Raw genomic sequence first — 24729 nt, forward strand, 5'->3', positions numbered from 1 at the left:
AGGGACCAGGGCTCGAACCCGTGTCCCCTGCATTGGCAGGTGGATTCTTAAGCACTCTGCCACCAGGGAAGTCCCCAGGAGAATCTTAAGTAGCTGATATATGGCAGAAACGTTTAGATTTCATGTAACCTGTCTCTTGGTGCAGTGCTCTTTCTGGACTGCTTATTTTAGTGTAATTGTTTTTCATATCTTCCATATTTTTAGGAACACCTCATTCAGAGCTCTTGGAAGAAGTTGAATGTACTCCGTCACCTCGATTAGCCCTCACTTTGAAAGTAACAGGTCTTGGAACAACTCGTGAAGTTGAATTACCACTCACTAATTTCAGATCAACCATCTTTTACTATGTACAGAAATTGCTTCAGTTGTCGTGTAACGGCAATGTGAAATCAGATAAACTTAGGCGTATTTGGGAGCCAACATACACGTAAGAGATTTTAATTTAATGTTTTAAGTAGATATTTTCATAGTGTATGAGCCAAGAAATATTTTCTATATTTTGTATTATAGGAACAGAAAAGATTTAGTTCTCTTGGTTTACAGGAATAGATAAGAGCATTTCTGACTCCTGATGGAGAAAGGTTAAAGCTTACAACTGGGAGGAACTTTAGAAATAATCTAGACTAGCTCCTTATGTAATAATTGTTGAACTCTTTGACTGGGATTGTGTATGAAGTAGTAAATGTTTTCTGTTATTTGCTTTGGCGTCTGTGAGTTAAACCTACCTCTCTTTGTTCATTCATTTATTCATTCACTAAATAATATCAATGACCTTGGGCAAATTTATTTAACATTTTAGTACCTCGTTTTCTAATCTGTAAAATGAGAGTGGTTGTGAGGAATCAATGAATTAATATATGTAAAGTAGATTCAGTACTGTATGAGATGTAGAGGGTGCTCAGTAAGTATTACCTATAATAATATTTGTTATGTAATAATATAAATAATTTAATAATTTAATATTATAAATAATTATATCATAGTCATCCTATGTAACTTCACTTTTCTTAGTTTATTTTTCCGATATTCTCTTAACGTCACTGATAATCTTAGATAATGTCCAATAAAGTAATGTAGGTTTTTCTGAGAGAGAACAGAAGGTCTTCATGGCATTCTCGTCCTTCAGTTTTTATTGGAATATTAAATTTGATCTCAACCGCCTCTTGGTCCTTGTTATTCTTATCCTTCTTTCTATCTAGACACAGATGCAGACACATCTTATTTTATTTTTACAACAATGTATGAAAGTTATAAGAGATGGCATGTTACTTTATATCTTTAAAAGTTCTAGGTTTGATACATGCTTTTTCTTAATAATGCTCGATTTATAAACCATAACTCTTTCAGGAATATGATTTCCGCTATTCCCTATGTTTAACAAATGAATATTTTTTCTTATAAATTCTCCCTGAGTTCAGTATTTCATGTAAGCATATAGCTAATGAATGTCCTCATTCATACATGTTTTTAAAGAATTGAAGGCTTATTAGAAATAACCACAAATCATTTGATTTATGAATTAACTTGAATAATATCTTCATATTTAGAATTATGTACAGAGAAATGAAAGATTCTGACAAAGAAAAGGAAAATGGAAAAATGGTAAGTTATTTTTAGGAAATGAGTCTTGCTCTTGGCTACTTAGTAAAAGAAAAACTAACGCTGTGTTTCAATTGAACAATTAAGGGAGAAATCAGCAACATGGGATTTTTTTTTTTTTTTTGCGGTACACGGGCTTCTCACTGTTGTGGCCTCTCCCGTTGTGGAGCACAGGCTCCGGACACGCAGGCTGAACGGCCACGGCTCACAGGCCCAGCCGCTCGGCAGCATGTGGGATCTTCCCGGACCGGGGCACGAACCCGTGTCCCCTGCATCGGCAGGCAGACTCTCAACCACTGCGCCACCAGGGAAGCCCAACATGGGATTCTTTAGATTAGGTTAAATGCATGATCTTAAAGCTACCTTATGTAATGCATGTGAAGTAGCATAAACTTTATAATCAGGAAAGGCCAACATTTCGTTTTTCCTATTGTAGGGTTGTTGGTCTATAGAGCATGTGGAACAGTATCTTGGCACTGATGAATTACCAAAGAATGACTTGATAACCTACCTGCAGAAGAATGCAGATGCCGCTTTCCTGCGCCACTGGAAATTAACTGGCACTAATAAAAGTATTAGGAAAAACAGAAATTGTTCTCAGCTCATAGCTGCATATAAGGTATATATTGGCATCAGAACACTATTTTGATTGGGAATGGCTTTGTGCTTTGCAGCTTTTTAAATATTCTTGAGGAAAAGCAGTTCATTGGGACATACTAAAAAAAAGAAGTTGAATTAACATTGTTAATATGACAATGCTAAAATTTCAAATATGGTTTGTGGCATTGGATCTAAATACGTAGTTTTAACTGTGGCTTTTAGTGGTTATATTTTGATAATTTTCTTGTTTAGAACAAAGCTTGGTTAAGCTTTGACTTGGATGATACTGTTTTTATTTTAAAAGAAGGCAATTCTTTGAAGAATTCCAGCCTTTTCACATTAATACTAATAGGATGATATATTGCTTTTCTTGAAAATGATTAATGGCTAGTTTTCCCAATTGTTTCTTTAGGATTTTTGTGAGCATGGAACAAAGTCTGGGTTAAACCAGGGGGCCATTTCTACTCTTCAAAGTAGTGATATTCTTAATTTGACAAAAGAACAACCTCAGGCCAAAGCAGGCAATGGACAGAATTCTTGTGGAGTAGAAGATGTCCTTCAGCTTCTGCGTATTCTGTATATAGTTGCAAGTGACCCTTATTCAAGAATATCCCAAGAAGGTCTGTAAGAAGCCTTGTTTCGTTTCTGTGGCATTTTTAAAAGCAAGTCAGTTTATATTTTTATTAATTTTATTACTTTTACAGAAGGTGATGAGCAGCCTCAGTTTACTTTTCCACCAGATGAATTCACTAGCAAAAAAATCACAACAAAAATTTTGCAGCAGATTGAGGTAATAAAACCAGATATTTGAACTCTTCAATCTGTTGGACTTTGAATGTATTGCCTCTCCTTCCTTTTCTACCTCACGCCATCTCTCCTGTTAAGAATTGACTCTTTTTTGTCTTTTTTCATAATTGCTTTAAGACATTGTTATTTGTTAATTTGCAGGAGCCATTGGCATTGGCAAGTGGGGCTCTGCCAGACTGGTGTGAACAGTTAACCAGCAAGTGTCCTTTTCTAATACCATTTGAAACTAGACAGCTGTATTTCACATGTACAGCATTTGGTGCATCAAGGTAGGAGGTGTATCATTTTACATTTTTAGAATAAATGTGTTTTTAAATGTTTTATATAAGCTCAAAATGTACATATATACTTTATATCAAGATTGATGAAGGGAATATATTGTTTTCTCGTAAAGAGTTGTCGACATTTGGGAATTCCCTGGTGGTCCAGTGGTTTAGACCCCATACTTTCATTGCCAAGGGCGTGGGTTCAATTCCTGGTGGGGGAACGAAGATCCCGCAAGCTGTGAGGTACGGCCAAAAAAAAAAAAAAGTTGTCAACATTTAAACATTTTTTGACTTCCAGTTGGATATAAGCTCTCTTGAAGCAGTGTGGATTGAAGTACTGTGTTTTCCATTAGCTAGCATTTATTGTACAGTATTTAAGTGGCTTACATAAATTATTAGTTGCTGAAATTCCCAAGAATACAAAATTTAATGCTTGCAAATAGCTTTGATAACATTAAAATATATCTTCTGGCCATTATTTTTCTCTTACTACAATCTAACATACCATTTTACTTCTTTTTGTGTTTCTGTCTCCTTCACTAGATGAAAGTTTCATGAGGGCAGGAATTTCTGGCAGTTTTGTTCACTGCTCTAGCTGCAGTGTACAGCACGTTGTAGGTGCTCGGTAAATATTTGTTGAGTGATTGAATACCCAGAGTACTTTCAAAGTAGATGTAAAAAAGTTATAATTTAAATGGAGTTGCCTGTTGCCCTTAGTTACATTGTTGGACCATTTCATATCATTTACCAAGCATTTGCACACATAGCACTATAGGCCCGCTGTGATTAATGGCATTGGTTATGACTTTTATTTTATATGTGTGGGTATGGTTTTTTTTGTTTTGGGGGTTTTTTTTTTTTCAATTTTTTAAAAAAAATTTGGCTGCACCACACAGCTTGCAGGATCTTAAGTTCCCTGACCAGGTATTGAACGCGGGCCATGGCAGTGAAAGCCCCGAATCCTAACCACTAGACCACTAGGTAACTCCCTGATTTTTATTTTATAGATGAGGAAACTGATTCTCAAAGTACATAGCTGATTGGCCTGAGAGTACCAAAAAAATTGTAGCACACATGAGAGAGTAGATCTTTCATCTTCTTATTCTTAATTCAAGATTCTTTCTCCCATCCTAGATGGGTTAACTCTGCATTGTTAAAAAGAAAATGTTTCAAAATCACAACACTGTTTCTGTGTTGGCTTTCAATTTGTATCACAGTAATAAAGATAGCTTAACCATTTTTTACATTCTCTGATTTAGGAAATGTTTATATTTTATGTATTATGAGTTTGTCTGTATTTTTATGTGTTGTGTGGGGTTGGACCACAGACCTTTATTTTGATCTGTTAATTGCTAAAGTAAAAAGGGAAAATATAGACTCAGTATTTTCTCAGTTTGTCTAAGGAAATAAGATTAGTATATTTGATCATCTGATAAAATACTATTTTTAAAAAATTCTTAAATCTTTGACTTTTGTTGCTGGTTTAGTAGTACATTCAGCTGTTGCTGTATGCTACAGCTACATAGGTATTTTTCTATTTCAGAGCAATAGTGTGGTTACAAAACCGACGTGAGGCCACTGTGGAAAGAACAAGGACCACAAGTAGTGTAAGGCGAGATGATCCTGGAGAGTTTCGTGTTGGTCGTCTCAAGCATGAAAGAGTGAAAGTTCCACGTGGTGAATCACTGATGGAGTGGGCTGAGAATGTCATGCAAATACATGCAGATCGGAAATCAGTTCTTGAGGTACCTCTATATAATTTCTTGTAGTGTGCAGGACTGACAGTTAGAGAACCAGTCTGTGTCTTCCACCACATAAAAAACTGCATTAGATAGAAGTGTAGATGGATTTCTCTGCCCTCTGTGCAAAGGCCTTCTCCTCTGGCAGAGCATCTTTCATAAGAGGATGTCAGCTCACCTCCTCAGGGGTCAGGATCTTGTGGCTTAATGAGCAGCAAAGAATATCTTCACTCATGAAGATATTGAGAGATGTTGTAGCAAATGGCGGTAAGAAATTCAATATATTTACTGCAGAAATGTTATTGTGGGCATTGTTGATTACATCCTATATACATATTATTCCTTATATATGAGAGACAAGGAAAGAAATACCTCTCCTGTCACAGATGTCAGCCACCTGGTTTGTTTATTTTTGGATCACAGACTGATTATGATAAATACAATACACCTCTAGAAAATTTATAAGGCTTATGGTTTTCACTTTAAAATTTCTGTGCCTGGGACTTCCCTGGCGGCCAGTGGTTAGGACCCCGTGCTTCCACTGCAGGGAGCACAGGTTCAATCCCTGTCCGGGGAACTAAGATCTGCATGCCGCCAGTTCACCCCCACCCCACCCCCCAAAAAAAGAATTTTCTGTGCCTTCATCTTATTCTTCTTACCCATATAGTCCTCTAACACAGATAATTCTCAATTATTATTATTATTATTTTTTAACATACACTGTGTGTTTTTGTAAGCTGCCTCAAATAATTTTTGGAATATATGGAGTATGGATAAAAAACCTTTAAAGCGATTGCGTAAAGTCAGAAATAAGTGGAAGAGTTTAGGTTTTGGTGTCACATAGACACACGTGCGGATGCACACACACATAAATCTGTATACCATCATTTCCTCAAGCAAATGATATATAACCTCTTTATCTGAAATTTGGTTTCCTTTGGTATGAAAAGGACATGATAATTTATTTTGTAGGTTTGTTGCGAGAAGTAAGTTGATGTATGGACGATGCTCACCACAGTGTCTAAGTATGGAATAGCGTACAACAAATCAAATTTCTCTTTAGAAAAACTGGAATAAAAACTTCTGTGTGGCTTATATTATACTGCTACTATAAAAAAAAGTATATTACAGTAGGACTGGATTTTGGCAAGAATGGGATCATTAAAAATTTTTTTAAGCTTACTTTCCCCCATAATTTATTTGTTCATGTTTAGGTTGAATTTTTAGGAGAAGAAGGAACTGGCTTGGGGCCCACATTAGAATTTTATGCTCTGGTGGCAGCAGAATTCCAGAGAACTGATTTGGGAGCTTGGCTTTGTGATGATAACTTTCCAGATGATGAATCTCGTCATGTAAGATATACTTCCCATTTTGTGATTTGATTTGCGATTCTGCTTTTAGAAAGTTAAAAATCAGTTATGCTTCCAGAATGTAAGCCAGGTTTTCTGACTCTACTTTTATTATTGAATAATCCTGATACTATTAAAATGCTTTTAAAGGGTAAAATTTAGTCTATAAAACCTATTTAATAAAATGTGTTTATAGATACTTTTAGATAGCTGAATTAAGATGTTTAATGTTTATGGATCTTTTCATTTTTTTTTGCATTTCTCCCTCTAAAAAATTAGGTCGATCTTGGAGGTGGATTGAAACCTCCTGGATACTATGTTCAGAGATCATGTGGACTGTTTACAGCTCCATTTCCACAAGATAGTGATGAGCTTGAAAGGATCACAAAACTCTTTCATTTCCTTGGAATTTTCTTGGCCAAATGCATTCAAGACAATAGACTTGTGGATTTACCTATTTCTAAACCTTTCTTTAAACTTATGTGTATGGGTGACATTAAAAGCAATATGAGTAAACTGATTTATGAGTCACGAGGTGATAGAGACTTACACTGTACTGAAAGTCAGTCTGAAGCCTCTACAGAAGAAGGTCATGATTCACTCTCAGTAGGAAGCTTTGAAGAGGATTCAAAATCAGAATTTATTCTAGATCCCCCCAAACCAAAACCCCCAGCTTGGTTTAATGGAATTTTAACTTGGGAAGACTTTGAACTAGTAAACCCACACAGAGCCAGATTTTTAAAAGAAATTAAAGACCTTGCTATCAAGAGGCGCCAGATTTTAAGCAACAAAGGTCTTTCTGAAGATGAGAAGAACACAAAATTACAAGAACTAGTGCTGAAGAATCCATCAGGTTCTGGGCCTCCACTTAGCATAGAGGATTTAGGGTAAGCTTTATGTGTGTATATATAGATATATATACTCTTCAACCTAATGGATGAATAAATTCTAAAGCTTTTGTTCCTTTGTCTTCACTGATTTGCAATATATGAATATACAGTCTGTTAACAATAATAAGATGCTACAGGAAATATCGATTTTTGATTTGATCCTTTGATTTGTTAATATTATAAAGAGAGCACTCAGAATACCAGAATATAGTTTATTAATCATCAGACATCTGAAAGATTATCTGATTTATCAAATGTGATAACTATATATATCTTGTGTAAACAGTCCAAAGCCAATAATATTTTGACAAATTCATTAGCTAATTGATATATACAGCCTACTTGAAAAACCTCAGAATAGTTTGCTTTGTATGTAAGCCTTATCCCCAGTGGCTGCATTAACTAACTCAGATGCTGTAGATCTTTTGATAAAATTCTATTAATTTATATATGTGTAATTATTATACCCTTGGTATGTTAAACTGTGATTTTTGGATTGACTACGAGGCTTTGCTGTCATTTTTTTCCTTCCTTCCTTCCTTCTTTCTTTGATGATAACATTGAGAAGTTGTGTTTGATAAGTTGTTCGTATGTTCAAGGTTTGACTTGAGGCGGGGGTAAAAACAGAGCATGAACAACTTTAGTAAAAAAAAAAGTTTCTTTTGCAAAAATAACTTGTAAACATGTTGCTACCATAATTCATTACAAAAATCCATAGTTGATTAATTTTGTGCCTAAGGAGGAAGTAAAACATGAAAGGTGGTGTTTCATGAAATGCCTGCAAAGCCAGGTTTGGTAAACAGTTGGCCAGATAGTTTTTGGGCACACGGTTTTGCATTTTAAAAGGCCCCATACTTAATATCTAAGCTGGTATAGTGATTTTGTTATTGTTGGGGGAGGTGCCCATGGTTTTGGCGGCAGTGTTTTAAAAATTAAACACCAATGGTAGCTGAATGTTAATCTAATCCTTTTCTGTCCTCCCAGTTTAAATTTCCAGTTTTGCCCTTCCTCAAGAATATATGGTTTTACAGCTGTGGATCTGAAGCCAAGTGGTGAAGATGAGGTACAAATTTTGCTTTTGATATATCTGTAGGTCCAGAAAATTCCTCTTAATGAGGCCAGTTGTACTAGGCGCTACTGAAATATTCCTAGATATTAACAATTACGTTGACAAATTTTCCTTTGCAGATGGTAACAATGGATAATGCAGAAGAATATGTGGATTTGATGTTTGACTTTTGTATGCATATGGGTATTCAGAAACAGATGGAAGCCTTTAGAGGTAATTTTTAAGGCTCTTTAGTTGAATCCCTCTCCTTTTACTTTGAGACAGCTGAAATTAAGGTACTGCTATGCTCAAAAATTGCTAGTAATCTCTAGATTTGCCGTCTAGTTTTTTGTCTTCCCAACAGTTAGGTCCTGCAGAGTACTCAGAACAGGTTGGAACATTTTCAAGCTGTAGCATACCCTCAGCTTGGTCCTCCTGAGTAATGAGGGACCCACTTTTGGCTTCTGTTTTTTCATTTGTAAGTGGATATAATATTGTTGCATACTTTCAATATTACATGATCAAGATGAGTTAAACTATGTTAGAATCTAAATTCTTCAAGTAAAGATTGACGCAAAATACATTGGACTGTTTATCACTTACTATTTTTAAAAATGAGAACATAGCCTTGGCTGGCTTGTATGACATAAGAACTGATTGGGAAATTATTAGAATTTGGCTACTGACCATAGTGTCTGAATATTCTCTCCCTGTCTACATTTGTGATAATAAGCAAAAATTTCTGTACTTAAAACCCTAGCACAGTTTTTATTTCAAGCTATTTTCATTTATATTTGCTTTTTCAAATATTTATTAATATTTATCTTCTTTCTATCCATTTAGTTGAGTATCTTGATTTGAAATTTGTTATTTTGAAATTATAACTTAGAAACTGAGTTGTGTGTTTTGTTTTTGTTTTTTTGCTGTGTGTGTAATGTAGATGGGTTTAATAAAGTTTTTCCAATGGAGAAATTAAGTTCCTTCAGCCATGAAGAAGTCCAAATGATTCTTTGTGGAAATCAGTCGCCATCCTGGGCAGCAGAGGATATTATTAATTATACCGAACCTAAGTTGGGTTATACACGTGATAGGTATGTGTTGGTTATTTTCTAAGATTAACAAATTGTTTATGTCCCAAAATCAAATGGCGGGTTCTCTAAATGACTCAGTGAATTATATGTATAAAATGAGAAAGGAGTTAAGTCTCACCGTTACCAAGATGTATATTCACTGATAAGGCTGAGTTCACACAAAAAGTCATCTTGGCTGATGTTTAACATTCCTTTTCTCACTGTGTTTTAACTGTTCATCATTTTAAAAATTGCGTCATTTGTAAACCCTTAGGCTTTATTGCTTTTATATTAACCTCTATTTTCAAATAATTTCAATCTTACAGAAAAGTTGAAGAATAGTTAAGAATTCCTATATATCCTTTACCAGAATCACCAGTACTTAACGTTTTGCTGTATTTCTTTTACATTATCTCTTTACACACACACACACACACACACACACACACATTTTCTGAACCATTTGAGGATATGTTGCATATATGTTGTACCTTTACTCTGTAATACATTAGTGTACATTCCTCAGAATACGGCCATACTCCCACGTAGCCATACTAGTTAGCAGATTTGTGATTCCGTACTATTAGCTAATCTATAGTCTACATTCCAGCTTTGTTGATTATTCCAGCGATATCTTTAATAGCACTCACTTCACTCCCATTCTCCCCCGTCAGGAGATTGTATTTAGTTGTGATATGGTTTTAATCAACAGTTCCTCGGATGTTTTTTCTTTCATACCACTGACATTTTTTAAGACTGTAAGCCCTGTATTTTAAAGTTTTCAAAGTGATGTAAATGAGAAAGTATTATTATTTTAAACTTAAATGACATTGTATATATAGCTTTTTTTTTTTTAAGTAAGTTTTTATTGAAGCATAACAGAAGTACACAAATTGCACATACATCCTGGAGAATTTTCACAAAATGGACACACCTGTATAATTGGTACCCAGAACAAGAAACAACTCTAGAAGTCCCCATCCCCATCTTATTCTTTTCTAGTCATTAAATCACTATTCCCATTGATTAATTTTGCTTGCTTTTTGAACTTTAGTAAACGAAATCATGCAGTATGTATTCTCTAAGGTCTGGTTTCTTTTATTTAATATTATAATTATGAAATTCATCCATGTTGTAGCATATAGTGATACTTTATTTCACTGTAACAAAAATGTATTATTTCAGATCCCTGTTGCTAGTTTAGCCATATTTGGGTGAATTATGCATGTGCATCTTGAGCTTTTCTGATTTGCTGCCTTTGTTGCATATTTGATTCCTATACTCCATCAGTGTTTCAGTCTGTCTGTATCAGTCTTTGAAGGGTATTTTTCAAGTAGTTTATATCAGCTTATTTCATACTTACCCAAGAGTCTAGACAGTGTTGTTCTTCCAACATGCGGATATTCGTTTTTAGGGTTATTGCTGGCTTATACAGTAATGGTAGTATTTTTCATTTAAATCAGCTATCAAATCAATATAACTTTATTTTTCTTCTTTTAGCCCAGGTTTCCTTAGGTTTGTGAGGGTTTTATGTGGCATGTCTTCAGATGAGAGGAAGGCATTCCTGCAGTTTACCACTGGTTGTTCAACTCTACCCCCAGGTGGACTGGCTAACTTGCATCCTAGGCTCACAGTTGTACGCAAGGTACAAACTCTAGCTACTGGGGAATCTAAATGGAATTAAGATACTTAAGGGTTGAAAGAAATACATATTTAAAGTCATGGTCTTCTGTTATTTTCACTTCTATTTCTGTAGGTTGATGCTACTGATGCAAGCTACCCATCAGTGAATACGTGTGTACATTATCTAAAGTTGCCGGAATACTCTTCGGAGGAGATCATGAGAGAGCGCCTGCTAGCTGCTACAATGGAGAAAGGCTTTCATCTCAACTGAGCTTTGAAGTGCAATGGGAGACATCAGAGACTTAAAATTCTAGTGAAGCCTCTTGTGTTTGTGTGCAGAGAAGTATATGATCCTCCATGCTAATGACACTTGCCTTTTTTCCACCATTAAGGCTTTAAGAACACATGGAATAAGTTCGTTAGCTGCTAATGACAAAACAAATCCTTTAACTATCCAGCCAGCAAGTATATAGCACAGAACACTTTGTGTTGCTACAAGGGCTTATGTGACTGGAATTAGGTGGTCCTACTTGACTGTTCCAAAGAGCAGCTTCTCAGATCTTCAGTGTTCATTGGTAAATTTCTAACAGTGTATTTGTGTAAAGTTTGTCATTTCATACTTCATACACTACAGTTGCCATCACTGATGCCTGTTTTGCTGGCTTTTAAGCTACTTGGTCAAAAATCCTGCTTCCTTAAAACATAGAGAGTTAATGAGCATCTCAAGCTTTTTCTTTTCCTTTTTAATGATGCCTGCACTATCAGAGTATATCTAGTGTTCTCTCTTTTGTTTGGCATATAATCATGCACAGCCTTTTTATTTCTTTGAGGTGGGGAGTATATTTTTATTTCCTAAATGCCATACTATAAAATTCAAATTCTTAAGTGTGTTTGTGCAGTTCAAAAATAAAGATATATTAAGGGGGGGGAGAAAACACTGGTTTAGGTGCAAGGCACACTTAAAGCAAGTTTTACTTTTGGTTGTATTTTCTTTGTATATTATAAACATTTATTTAACTTGTTGCAGTTTGAAGTAAAAAAATTTCCAAAATGTATTCTCAACAATAATCATTAAAATGTTTGCAGCGTACAAAACTGTGTCATGTGACTGTTTCACTGCAGCCATCAGACCTAAGAGCTTAACTGTATACTTTTCATTTTGAATCATTGAGATATATAGTTTTTTGAAACTACTACATGAAGAAATGTATTTTTCTGTGTAAATACACTTACTGAAACTGGAAAGCTAGGAGAAATATATGTTCACATGCTTGTGATCCAACTCTTGTGTTCTGTCTTTAAAGTATTCTTCAGGTAAAAATAGCCAAGTTATTTGTGTTAATTTTTTAAACACCAAATGTGCTACTTACCATTGTATCTTCAGTGACGTGTAAGTCTAAGATCCAAGAATGATTTTTGAATGTTGTGTTAGTGTGAAAAGAAACCACTGGGATAATGCTATTTCCTGGTTTTGAAAAGGGGCTATATTTCCATTTTCCTGTGACTTATCATATCTATGCATCTAGGTAAAAGAAATGTCACTAGGTCTGATTTAGCCAAATGGCTTTTATAGGCGTGAAAAGCATTTTTTGGAATTGCCCACAATTTACCTGTTTAAAAGGTACGTTCCCTTTCTACATTAGAAGAGATTTCTCCCATTGCAGTCAATCATTTGAGTAGTGTTTCTGTTCTCTGCATGAGAATGTTGTGACTATGTAATCAGAGGCAGCATTTACTTTACCTTATTGTTAGCTTCACAGTTCTCTGCGAGAATAAAAGTTAAAATAAAACATAATAGCAATATTTAAATGTATGACCTATGCTTTAATCCAGAAAACAGTGGTGGTGATTGTCTCAATACATGGATGCATGACTAGAACTTTACACTAGCAGTAGAATTAATACCCAGTTTATGTGTATTATTTAAGTATCTAAAATGTCTGTCAGTAGCCAGCTTTTACCAAGACTATTCTAGCACAGGGGTCAGCAAACTGTGGCCTGCCGTTTGCATTTGTATGGCCCATGAACTAAACATGGTTTTTAAATTTTTAAGTGGTTGAAAAAAATAAAAAAGAATAATAATATCTTATGTGAAAATTTTATGAAATTCAGATTTGTATCCATAAAGAAATAAAGTTTTATTAGAACACAGCCATGCTGACTTATTTATGTATAATCTATGGCTCGTTTTTGCACTACAGTGGCAGAACTGAGTAGTTACAGCAAAGACCATATGGGCCACGAAGCCTAGAATATTTACTGTCTGGTCCTTTGCAGAAAAGGTTTGCTGAATCCTGGTCTAGCACATTGCTACAGCAGGTAAAGTTGATGAGTCTTATACAGTGAGTAACTCTGAAATGTCAGGAATCTTCCTGTAGAACTAAAAGTCTGAGACATAAATTTCATGAGTCTGAAAATCACTTAACGCTGGTAGTCACAGTTCAGCAATAAACCTGAAGTTCAGCAATAAACCTGATGACACAGCCTGTCACACAACAGAGAGTCACATTAGAGTTCACTTCGTGTATAAGTCAAGTACTGTGAGACATCTACTTGGGTCTTCACATACACTAGCCTCTGGAGTATTTTTTCCAGTGGTATCTACCTAGTATTTTTTTTAATCGTTATTCTCTCAAGGTACTAAAATCTGTGCCAAGATGTTATTTGAATGCTATTTTGGTGTGACCCCAAAATTAATTTTATTCACTCCCTAGTTACTTCTGGTGTACCAGTTTCAGCAGTTACCCGAATGTGCTACTGATTAAGTGCCTACCAACTAGGCCAGTGTTTCCCAACTAATTATGTCTCAGAAAGACCTCCAAAGCACTTTGATCTAGACTGGGCTTTCCCCAGACCTTGGCTACTTAATGCATACCATTCACTGTTCTGGCAGGTCAGAAGCCTTTCCTCTGCTTTCCTGAATGAGTCCAAAACAACTAAGGTTTGCTTTTGGAGTCCATTATTCATTGGTTGCCTGGTAGATGCAAACTTTGAAATATGTAAGTGAAGTTTTACAAACACATAGAGAATTTAAACAAAATCCCTCCTATACACACACGAGACAGGGAGAGAAATCAAACAGTACTGAATGAATTACTGCCTAGAATGCCCATTTATGTCCTCTTCTGGAGGACAGAGTGTTGTAGGTGAAAGAACTCTTGGAATTCCATAGGATGGCACAGTGTCTTCATGTATCAAGACTATATTTCTGTGTCCTCCAATGTACTTGCCCTCCTACCCTAACATGCACATGAACATGCTTTTACTTAAGACAGCTCTGTATCTCCTACTGTTAACGAAGCAAAAGCATATATACAGAAAGGTTTGGGAGGATCAGAGCATTGCTCTTCTATAGTGACTTAGCAGTTTTCTTTGCTTCAACACATTCCAGGAGAAGGGGTTGAAGGAATAAAAGGGAGGGGAAGACAGAGTCATTTCATGGCAACCTGAACAGAGATATATTCTCTTGCATTCTGTTTTTAAACTTCGAACTAAATTTCATTTACAAATAAGTTTAATAATAAGACTAACTCTTTACAATATGGCATATAGGATAGCTATAATGGTTGTCTTAGCGATTCATTATTAGGTAGTAACATTCTCTATAGAGTTAATTACATGATGTCTTTGTAATTGCCAAGTACCCATAAAATGGATATCAGGCTTTTAGAAACTGGCAAAGAATATTTGATTCTGCAATTTTCATTAGGTACACACATTTTGACTTTAAGGAAAAAGATAGCATTCAGAAAACAGTATTATTCAAAGTGCTCTGCATGTTCAAGTCAATTTTAAAAGTTTATTGGCCAACAGAGAGGTGCCACATTTTCTTCCCACCCCATGATGCTGTTCCTGAATTTATCCCTTTGCAAAGGGAAGCAGAGACCAAAAGAGTTTCCCTCAGTACTCCACAAAATCTAAACAAGTGAGAAAAAAATGTTTATGTTCAGAAAATAAAACTTGTCTCTCCGTTTAGAGAAAAATTTTCTTTGTGCATCATGTTTTAAAATAGTTTTGTTTTCCGTTTAGGAACTGTGGAAAACACCTATTTTAAATGTCTTTGGAAGGACAGCCCATTTTGCAGTGTTTGGTCTTCCAGAATCTTTTGGGCTAGTGATGTTGAGAGGTATTCCATGGTGTCCTCATTTCCTGTAAGTCGATGTTGTCTGGCAGAGCCTTTCTGTTTTCAGCTGTCTGACATCTTATCAAGAATTAGTAGAGGGGCAAGAATTCTTGCCCGATTCGTTTCCACAATGCAGCCATTTAACACCATCTCATCCAAAATGATGTGTACTTTATCCAAATTAAACATTATCTAGGGTCATATTAAGGAAATTAGTTATAAAAATGTTAACTTTCGGTAAATAATAACTTATGACTTTGCCTGGAATTTTTCCAGTGTAAATTAGTCTAAGCATGAAGGTTTTGTGTTTTTTTAACAGAATTCCTGAAATTAAAATTGGTATTTATATTAGAAATTATTACCTTCATGTACACATATATACCTAATTTCACCTTGGCTAGGCTAACTAACTGGACAATAGACATAGAAATGGAACAGCTATACCTTTTAGCCAGAGGGAGACGGAATCTCTACTAAGAGCTGGAGAACAAAGCAAGTAAATTTTGGTAAGAGTGTGACCTGACCTCAAGAACAATGTCTTCCCAGACAATAATAACAACAGTAATAGCCATGACTTATTGAATACTCATTGTGTTCCAGGCATTGTGTTGAGTGTTTTACATGTATTATTTCAGTCTTCTCTACAACTCGGTGATGTACATGCTAACATTATCCTCATTTTACACAGGAACAAACAAGCTCAAAGCCATTGCCTACGGTCACATGGCTAGTAGTTGTCAGAGCTGGAATTTAAACCGAAAGTTTGGGCTTAACTGCTCTGCTTCCAGACTTCCCAGGAGAGGCCTGAGGCTGCTGAGTATACATTCTCCCTCCGCCCTCAAACCTCCACCCCAAAACACATGCCTTTACAGTACTGCACCTTGAGCATGTTTTGTGTCAGACAGGCTAAAAGAAAAAAATAACCACGAGGAGAAATGAATGAAGAAAAGGCAATGCTGACTTAATTCCCAAGGAGATAAAAATTCCGATTTTCAGGAGAGTACCTCTTATAAATGGAGCATTCTAAAAATACTCATTTGAGAATTATGGAGCCACTTTAGATTACTGACGTTCTTATTGGAAAGTTAGTACAGGGCATGGGAGAAGAAGAAAACACTGCTAGACTATGATGTCTAGCTAATTAGAGCCAAGTCCTTCCTCCAGTAGTCCCTTCATTTGAGTACCTAACTTTTCTTTTGTGAAATTGAACTGGAAGAGAGAACTGACCTGTTCTGGAAGAGAGAAACTCTTGAGAGTGAAGATGATAATGGTTGAACGTTTCTAAATTCTATGCTTTACTAAAGTTTCCATCACTAAAGAGCACAATCCTGGTCTGTTTAGAAAAAAACAGAACAAAACAAAAAACAGCTGACAGATTGTTTCAAATAGGCAAACTTCATTCAACAAGCGAGTGATTAAATGCACTATGGGAGTTCATAATTAGTGAATCTTTGTAAAATGAGCCATTACCACCTGATTTTCCTTCCCAATAATTCCAGACGTTCAAGTCTATTGTATTTGTTTAGTAAAGTACATCTATAGAGAATGAGACAATCCTGTGAATGACTTTTAAGTTTCTATTAGGCTCTGTGTTAATACCTCATTAAGCTCTGTGCGAATAGTTCTCCAGCAGAATAAACTTTTTCAGGAGCCCATGGGGACTGTCCTAAAGTGACCCAGAAAAAAAAAAGCTTTACTCTGTTATACCTATTAATAATATCTTCCAATTAGATGGATGATTGCTTTGTCCATGGCCAAATTGGGACTGGAATATTAGGCGCTTGACTTAATCCTCTTCACCAGACCCAGAAGCCAGAACATGGTAGGAATGACAGCCAGGTATAAAGGAAGGCAGAGCTGGGAAGCACAGGTGACTGCATGAAAAAAATGCCCTGTAGAATCCCCCTGTTGTATTCACTAAGGGCAATGAAAGCCTAGTGCCTTTTTTTTTTTTTTTTTTTTTTTTTGGTGTCAAGGTTTTTTGTTTTGTTTTAAGTATAGTTGATTTACAGTGTTGTGGAAATTAGTGCTGTACAGCAAAGTGATTCAGTTATACACATATATATACATTCTGTTTTAAAATATTCTTTTCCATTATGGTTTATCTTAGGATATTGAATATAGTTCTCTGTGCTATACAATAGGACCTTGTTGTTTAAAGCCTAGTGCCTTTGAAAATGTCAACCCATCCAGGGTGATTCTGAGGTAGAAGGAGATCTCATTTTAATCTATTCTATTTGAATCGATGCAGGGATCAAGCTGCTCTGAAGACTGCTCCATCTTTGGCAAGAATATGGTCAGCAATTCAGATGTCCCCTTGAACAACTAGCTCAATGTTTTGCAATTCAGATTAGAATTTACTGCTGAATCATATCAACCACTGACATCCTCACAATGCAAGGACAAGGTCCTTCAGCAAGTCTGAATTTCCCAACATCCTGGAAACATGAATTGCTCAGTGAGGGCATTTGGTACTGTGGGCATGTGACTGCCTGTCTATCTGAGTATCTGGCTGAAACCTCTAATAATCATGCAACTTTCTGGCACTATAAAGGGAAACCACAGACCAAATCGAATGTGAGGCAAAAGCCTGAAAACTGATTTCCCCTTGGAATCATGTGGCTTCTTGAAAATAAGAATCCAGCTGTTGTTCACATCTTGATTTGGTTAATGAGTTACTTGTGCACACTGGAAAAGCCAAGAGTAATGGCATTTGGGCTACAAGCCAGGTGAGCAGGGACCAAAAAATGCCCTATATGCCAAGTCCCGTGGCAATAAGCAGAGGCAAACACACTTTAGCCCTGACATTTGGAATAGGAGGAAGCAAGAAAGGCACAAGCTGTTGGTCTATTAAGGTGATGAGCTGAGAATGACTAGTTTAAGAGGGTCCAACCTTAGGTTTTACTGAATTCAACTGACTTAAAGATCCCTGAGGAAACTTGTTTACCTTCATGGGCACCCTAAGGTTGGAGCTGATATGAACTAGAAAGAGCCTCTTAAAGAACAGATTCATAAAGCCCCACTTTCTCCCAACCCAGAAACCTAGAGCCTTTCTGAATTTCTATGTAATGTGGATTGGAGCTGAATAGCGTAGGACCTCAGTAATATTAGTGCCACTTGAAATCAATTTTTTAATTAGAGTGATTGAAATGTTTCTGGTTCATACATTGGAATTTTGATCTCTGGATCATAAAGCACTTTTTCATCATGGTATTTTAACACCACTGTGGTGGTCTAGTTCTCCTTTAATAAGAGAAAACTGAGCAGCATACATTCTAATGGGACCTCAAAAGCAATTCCAAGGAAGAGCCCAGCCTAGAAACTAAACTTTCTAATTCTAGATTTTGGCCTCAGATCCCTTGTCTTATTTGATTTCTTTTCTTTTTTTTTTTTCTTTTAAGATTCTAGCTCGGACTTCCCTGGTGGTGCAGTAGTTAAGAATCCACCTGCCAATGCAGGGGACACAGGACAGGTTTGATCCCTGGCCGGGGAAGATCCCACACGCCATGGAGCATCTAAGCCTGTGCGCCACAACTACTGAGCCTGTACTCTAGAGCCCGAGAGCCACAACTACTGAAGCCTACGTGCCTAGAACCCATGCTCCGCAACAAAGAGTAGCCCCCGCTCGCCCCAACTAGAGAAAGCTCGCACACAGCAACGAAGACCCAACGTAGTGAGAGAGAGAGAGAGAGAAAGAAAAAGAAAGAAAAAGAAAAAGTTCTTTAAGTACGGTGGGGAAAAAACGTGTTCTCTTTTTTTTTTATACTTTAACTCAATTGCCCATGGAATTAGGTAAGTTGCAAAGAGCCAATGTGTTCACATTTCCCACTGAAAATCACATGCTACTGTATGGAAGATTATCATGAAGATTCTGCATAGTTCTGGATATACTCTCCTTGTAATAGTCTTGTGTTCACTTTTAGGCTTAGTATGGCCTTTAGTTAATTAGGTCACTGAAAAGGAGTGGGGTTTTTTTGGTTGTTTTTTTGTTTTTATTAATAGTAATCTTTTATTTATTCATTTATTTTTATTTTTGGCTGTGTTGGGTCTTCGTTTCTGTGCGAGGGCTTTCTCCAGTTGTGGCGAGCGGGGGCCACTCTTCATCGCAGTGCATGGGCCTCTTCACTATGGCGGCCTCTCTTGTTGCGGAGCGCAGGCTCAGTAGTTGTGGCTCACGGGCCTAGTTGCTCCGTGGCCTGTGGGATCTTCCCAGACCAGGGCTCGAACCCGTGTTCCCTGTATTGGCAGGCAGATTCTCAACCACTGCGCCACCAGGGAAGCCCCAAGGAGTGGTTTTTTATTGTTGTTGTTAAGTAGGTTTTCCTGAAAGATCCATTCATATTCTGAAAGCAACAAAGACATCCCAGTGTAATTTTTTTTAAGTTTATATAGGCTTATGTAAAATTACACAAATATCAGTCAGCACTGGGGTCAATGAGCCTGTCATTCTCTTGTTTTTTTTCCCCCAGATTCTCTGTTGCTTCTCATAGCTTGCTGCCACTATTCCTGAGTAAAACAGAACCCAGAAGCATAGAACAGAAGGAGTGGGGGTAAGGCAGAGGGACCTGGAGAGAGGGATAGGAGGAATAGTAGGGGATGAATATGGCACCTAAAGGACTCAGAAACACACTTAAAGGATATAGAGAGATGGCTAAGGCTAGGGAGGGCCAAAATGGCCTGGAAGGCAGAACTGTTTAATCTGGAACTTTCACATCCCTTTCCCAGGTGAACGGCTGACTCCCTTGGAGACTGTTCATAATTCTGAGACTCATCACTCATGACTTGACTAGAACTCTCATGCTGGAGAGGGCTGTGGCCCCCTTACCCCTCCTTGCCTGCCCTTCCCAAAGACTGGACCAGCTGCACACATTCCCTTGGGCCCAGGGGCCTGCTCTCTTCTCTTGCAGCCCTGCTTCAATGGACATATTTTCAAAAGGAAAAGATGTTTAGGAATCTCTGACGTGAACGTCGCTTTTGGAAAGCATGCTCTTATCAAGACATTCAGGTATTCGCTTCAGAATTTTTCATTATTTATGACTCCTCCGACCGAAGACGAGGGTTTCTCTAAAACTTCTTCCCTAATTCAGGAAACACCAAGACAGCATGGTGCCAGGCACTTTATAAATGTTTTCTTAGAGACTAATTTGCTACAATCTACTCCAGATGATTATGAATTTTCAAAAAGTGTGTCAAATTTAATCTTAAATCACATTTGTAGCCCTAGAATCAAAGGCTCTGGAAACCCGGAGACCAGTACCAGCTCTGTGCCAAAGTAGCTCTGTAGTTTGGAACAATCAATCCATAGAGCTACAGAACTGGTATCGGTCTCTGAGCCTCAGCCTCTTTGTCTAAAAAGTGAGATTTTAACTTGATGATTGTGTAGTTTTCTTCCAACTCCAAAGCAGTCAAACCCTATGACTCCAAAAGTAACCTTCAGGGAGAGGAAAGCTAGTTTACTCCTTTCTGATATGATCACGCTATTCCTGATGTAGTCACATGCTCCACCATACCTCAAAAGAAATCCTTTTGTAATAACAATTAATTATTTTAACTTTCTGAGAGACCATCGAGAAAATTCCAGTTCCTCTGGAAGCTGCCACTTCAGTGTTGGATGGTTTCCCTAGAGAATATCTTTGGTCCTCTTGTCAGTATTTCCATAGCTCCTAGTTGAACAAGTTACTTTTGTGATTTCTCACTAAGTCAGGCTGAAATTATCTCCTATTTGGAGAAGCCCTGTTCTAGTTTCTGGACCTCTAAAGGTGTTTGGGATTTTAGGAAAGTAATGAAGGAACGACAGATAGACGTCCCCCTACTGGGCCTGGGGCCTGATCAGGGCCTGACTGCAAATCTTAGCGGTGCTCTTACTGTTGGCTGGGTGCTTTTAGTCTTCCAGGGCACACCCTGGTAGATAACTAGCTGAGTCATAGAGAGTGCAAGAGGATGGAGGCCCTTCCTACTCGCCCACCCTCAACTTCAGTAAAGAGAGCATGTTTCACATCACGCATGTGAGCTTTTAGGCTCTAGAATTAATTGCTCAAGCTTTTGGACTTTAAGGACTTACAAAGTAAAAACATGAGTGTTCTGAAGATTTTTTTTTAAGATATTTTTGAATGAAGAAAACATTCTGGATTCTAGAGCTATCCTATATTTGTCAGGGAGGGGGCACAAGAATATAAATAGGAACCCCAGCTTGTTCCTGGCTTTTCCTCCCAGGCATGCATGTGGAATACCCCCCTTACCATCCCAGCCTCTCTATTATTCCTGCCTCCAGTCCTGGGGTGGTAAAGAGACCTGCATAGGCCCTGGCAGCAGGCACTGGGATGACCAGGTACCCACTAAATTCTGGGGACCCAGGTGCTGGAGGGTGGTCAAGGAGTGGATGGGGGGCCCTGCCGGCTCTGGGTAAGCATCCTTACCCCATGGAGAGGGGTGCTGCTGAAGGAGAGCTAGAGTAGGGTCCTCTAAAGCACAGGGCCCAGGAAGGGGACCCTGGTTGTCTGGGTCTGAAGACAGTACTGCTGCATTCCATTCTAGCCAAAATTAACCGAGTCTTTAAGCCTCTTTAAGGCCACCAAATACCAAAAGGGGTGTCAAGGGTTTTGGTGCCTTCACACACATTAGGTGTGCACTGAACTGGGGAGGAACTGGACTTCTACACAGCACTGTTCGTGGGTGCCATCCTCTGACTATTTAGCAGAAGGGGATCCGACTGCTCCTTTGAATTATGAATTGTCTGGAGAATCCGGCAAACCTGGGGCTCTGGAGCTGAGCACATATTGAGAAGCTCATCAGTTGGTTCCTAAAAACTATCTTAATTCGTGGAATTTGAAGTCTTAAATAAGTCTACCGAAGTATGAGGAAGGGCAAACTTTCCCGACAGAAGTCCTCAGGCAACATTTCAGCCCCGCGGGTGGAGTGGAATGTAAAGAGGGTACCAGGGCTGCTTCAGCGCACGTGAACGGTTTAGGTCCTGATGTGCTCAGTCCCCGGGGTACAGGCCGCCCCACTTGAGACTACTCTGCAACAGAGAGTTTCCACTTAGTAGAAGGGTTTTCAACAAACCAGAATTTCTGTCCTGATTTCCTGAGCTTATGTCATTTCTTTTTAATAACCCATCTGCCTTGCTCTGTGACGTTAGTCTTCTTAGAAGTAGAACAAGCCCATACTAGGGAAAAATGTAAACAATGCATTTAATTTCCCAATGTCTAAGCCTACAGGCTCTGGAAAACCGCTCCCTTCTTAAAAGGCTGCAGGGCGGTAAAGTCTCTGGAGAAAGACTGCGAGTAAAGGGCTTCTTGGGAGTTCCATAAGGTTTGGACTCCCACCTTCCTGTTGCTGCAACAAGACTGAGCCTTAAATCATGTCTGTTCCAAGCAGACGGACGTGGAAGGCTTCCTTAATCTGAGCAAACACAAAGGTTATGTGCTCTTGAGTGTTGGGAGAACCGGTTCCAAGTTGCAATTATATCAGCTGCTGGTCCAACCTTTCAAGGCCTAAGGAAGCTTCCCTGACACAATGTTAGCTGCTCTGGTAGGTTCCTGGTTACATGCTACCAGGGTGGTGATGCGGTCTGTCTGTGAGGCCACACCTCTAAAAGGCTCCCTTGTCTTACTGTTAAGAAACTGATGTGTAAAGTTTTCCCTGGACTTCTTCAACGTGACAGTTACACAGAACTGTGGGGAATTCCCTGGAGGTCCAGTGGTTAGGACTCCGAGCTTCCATTGCCGTGGCCTGGGTTCAATCCCTGGTCGGGGAACTAAGATCCTGCAAGCTGCGCAGCCCGGCCAAAAAAAAAAAAAACAAAAAAACTATGTATGAGACAGAATCGAGTCGTGGGTTTGTAATTTGACCTTTTTCAGATGGCTGAGGGTAGAAACTCTTTCAGAATCTCAATAGAAGAGAGGTGCCCCATGCCCTGCCTGCCCTGCCCCCTGCTGCACTTTTAGACCATGGGAGGGCCACGTGAATTTACAGCTTGAGCACAGACATACACTTCCAGGTCTAGAGAGATTTAGTTCCCTTCTCTAAATTATGCAAAATTCCTAATCTGTCAGGTGGATGTGCCTAAGTATTTCCCAAGAACAGGAATATATAAGTTGGTCAGAGAGGAAGAGAAGGCAAAAATGAAACTAAGTAAAATGCAGGGTAAGGATGAAAATTGTGTGCTTTGGTGTGAAAATTAAATTCAAACAAGAATGCTGGAGTTCATTACATGGACCTATGCTATACACTAGAGGGATACAAAGACAAACCCATCTCTACTTTTAATAAACACCTAGTCAGTATATAAGACACATCAACACACTGAGTCCAACTATAATACACATCCTACTATATCTGATTCACTTTACTTCTCTGAATATCTAGACTTATAAGACTTTCCCATCCTGTTCTAGGTGTAAGATAGCTCAGTTACCTAGTCATGGCAACATCAAACATTAAGGCTGAGAGGGTGTTAAGGCTCTTCTAGTTTAATTCTGTCATTCTGAGATGAGGGGGTTATGTGTCTTGTCTGATACACACAGACAGTTGGTAGCAGCAATGAAAGCAAAACTTGGGTATCTATATTCCCAGTAAAGTAACTATTAGCTTTTGCTGTCTTCCTGATGACTTCTTAAATCAAAAGTCATTTTTCTTATTACCCTGTACAAGGAGGAAGAGATTTATTTTGAATTGCTTTAAAGGACTTAGTTAAAATGCAATGTGACATGCTGCATAAAAATACACCCTAATATATATACAGCCTGGTCTTGGGTCTCCTAGGTCAAAAGGACCACAGATTTAGGTCACTCACCACTAGAGGGCACTCAGATTTCCCCAACTGATTTAAAGAGGCTTCAAATACAGCCTGCAAATCAAGTTTATCAACATGACATTTTCTATCAATAGTAAAAGGTAAATGGCCATTTCCCCAGAATATACTGGCATACTGTTTCTGGGCATAGGCATCTAATGTGTATGTGTGTGTGTATGTGTGTGTGTGTGTATGTGTGTGTGCGTGTGTGTATACACACACATAAACATGTTATAATTAATATATTTGTTATAATTAATGTTACTATTTCATATTCAAGCCTGATGTTTTCTCAAAGGACACCTATTTATTGCGTTCAAGTGGTAAGCAGATTTCCGAAGTAAAGATTAACTTAAAAGACAACTTGCCTCCAGAGCACTGACACGAACCCCAGTGGGCTCCTGCCCAAATCCGCAGGCCTGCAACATTCTAAGTAAATCATGCTTGTTCTTGGGGCCCTTGGATACTCTGATTTAAAAAGGAGAAGAGAAGAAAAGGAGAGCTTCCTCTGCTATAAAAGGAGATGAATACAAGCCAGGCAATTTCTTTAACCTTCCAGTTTATCATCCCTGAAGGCCTTCTTCTGATCATGTGGGGAATTTCTGGAGATTTATACCTAGAGCTGTGGAAATCCATTCTCTCCAGGAGGCCCAAGCACTTTCTGGCTGTGTTATTTAAATTCTGCAAAAGTCTATTCCATATGCAAAAGTTAAATTAATATATAAGAGTGATTATTAACTACCACCATAGCATTGCCCCGTCTGAAAAGTACAAGAATCGTCTTTGTGAAAAAGGGTGGAGGGTTTCGGCAAAGCACCTGT

At 37.9% G+C, this 24729-nt stretch overlaps 2 protein-coding genes across 13 annotated transcripts in view; one reads left to right on the forward strand and one right to left on the reverse strand.

Annotated features, from left to right (window-relative positions):
• Nucleotides 1-11274, forward strand: part of HECTD1 (HECT domain E3 ubiquitin protein ligase 1) — an 88465-nt gene extending 77191 nt beyond the window's left edge. For all 4 annotated transcript variants that reach the window (XM_079906435.1, XM_079906436.1, XM_079906438.1 and 1 more), the window contains exons 30-43: nt 205-427; nt 1548-1602; nt 2036-2218; nt 2612-2819; nt 2904-2989; nt 3148-3275; nt 4816-5017; nt 6226-6363; nt 6640-7247; nt 8235-8313; nt 8439-8532; nt 9239-9389; nt 10869-11013; nt 11125-11274. In XM_079906435.1, coding sequence (XP_079762561.1) covers nt 205-427; nt 1548-1602; nt 2036-2218; nt 2612-2819; nt 2904-2989; nt 3148-3275; nt 4816-5017; nt 6226-6363; nt 6640-7247; nt 8235-8313; nt 8439-8532; nt 9239-9389; nt 10869-11013; nt 11125-11262 — 2438 coding nt within the window. In that variant the 3' untranslated portion in view covers nt 11263-11274. The remainder of the gene's footprint in view (nt 1-204; nt 428-1547; nt 1603-2035; nt 2219-2611; nt 2820-2903; nt 2990-3147; nt 3276-4815; nt 5018-6225; nt 6364-6639; nt 7248-8234; nt 8314-8438; nt 8533-9238; nt 9390-10868; nt 11014-11124) is intronic.
• A 3892-nt stretch (nt 11275-15166) lies between these two features.
• Nucleotides 15167-24729, reverse strand: part of AP4S1 (adaptor related protein complex 4 subunit sigma 1) — a 59018-nt gene continuing 49455 nt past the window's right edge. For 3 of the 9 annotated variants that reach the window (XM_079906645.1, XM_079906646.1, XM_079906647.1), the window contains one exon: nt 15167-15306. In XM_079906645.1, the coding sequence (XP_079762771.1) occupies nt 15178-15306 (129 nt within the window). In that variant the 3' untranslated portion in view covers nt 15167-15177. Of the gene's footprint in view, nt 19458-21225; nt 23758-24729 lie in introns of those variants that run through there. The other 6 variants (XR_013825199.1, XR_013825200.1, XM_079906651.1 and 3 more) reach the window with 6 other exon arrangements.

The sequence above is a fragment of the Stenella coeruleoalba genome (genome assembly GCF_951394435.1).
Source record: "Stenella coeruleoalba genome assembly, chromosome: 2".
NCBI lineage: Eukaryota > Metazoa > Chordata > Mammalia > Artiodactyla > Delphinidae > Stenella > Stenella coeruleoalba.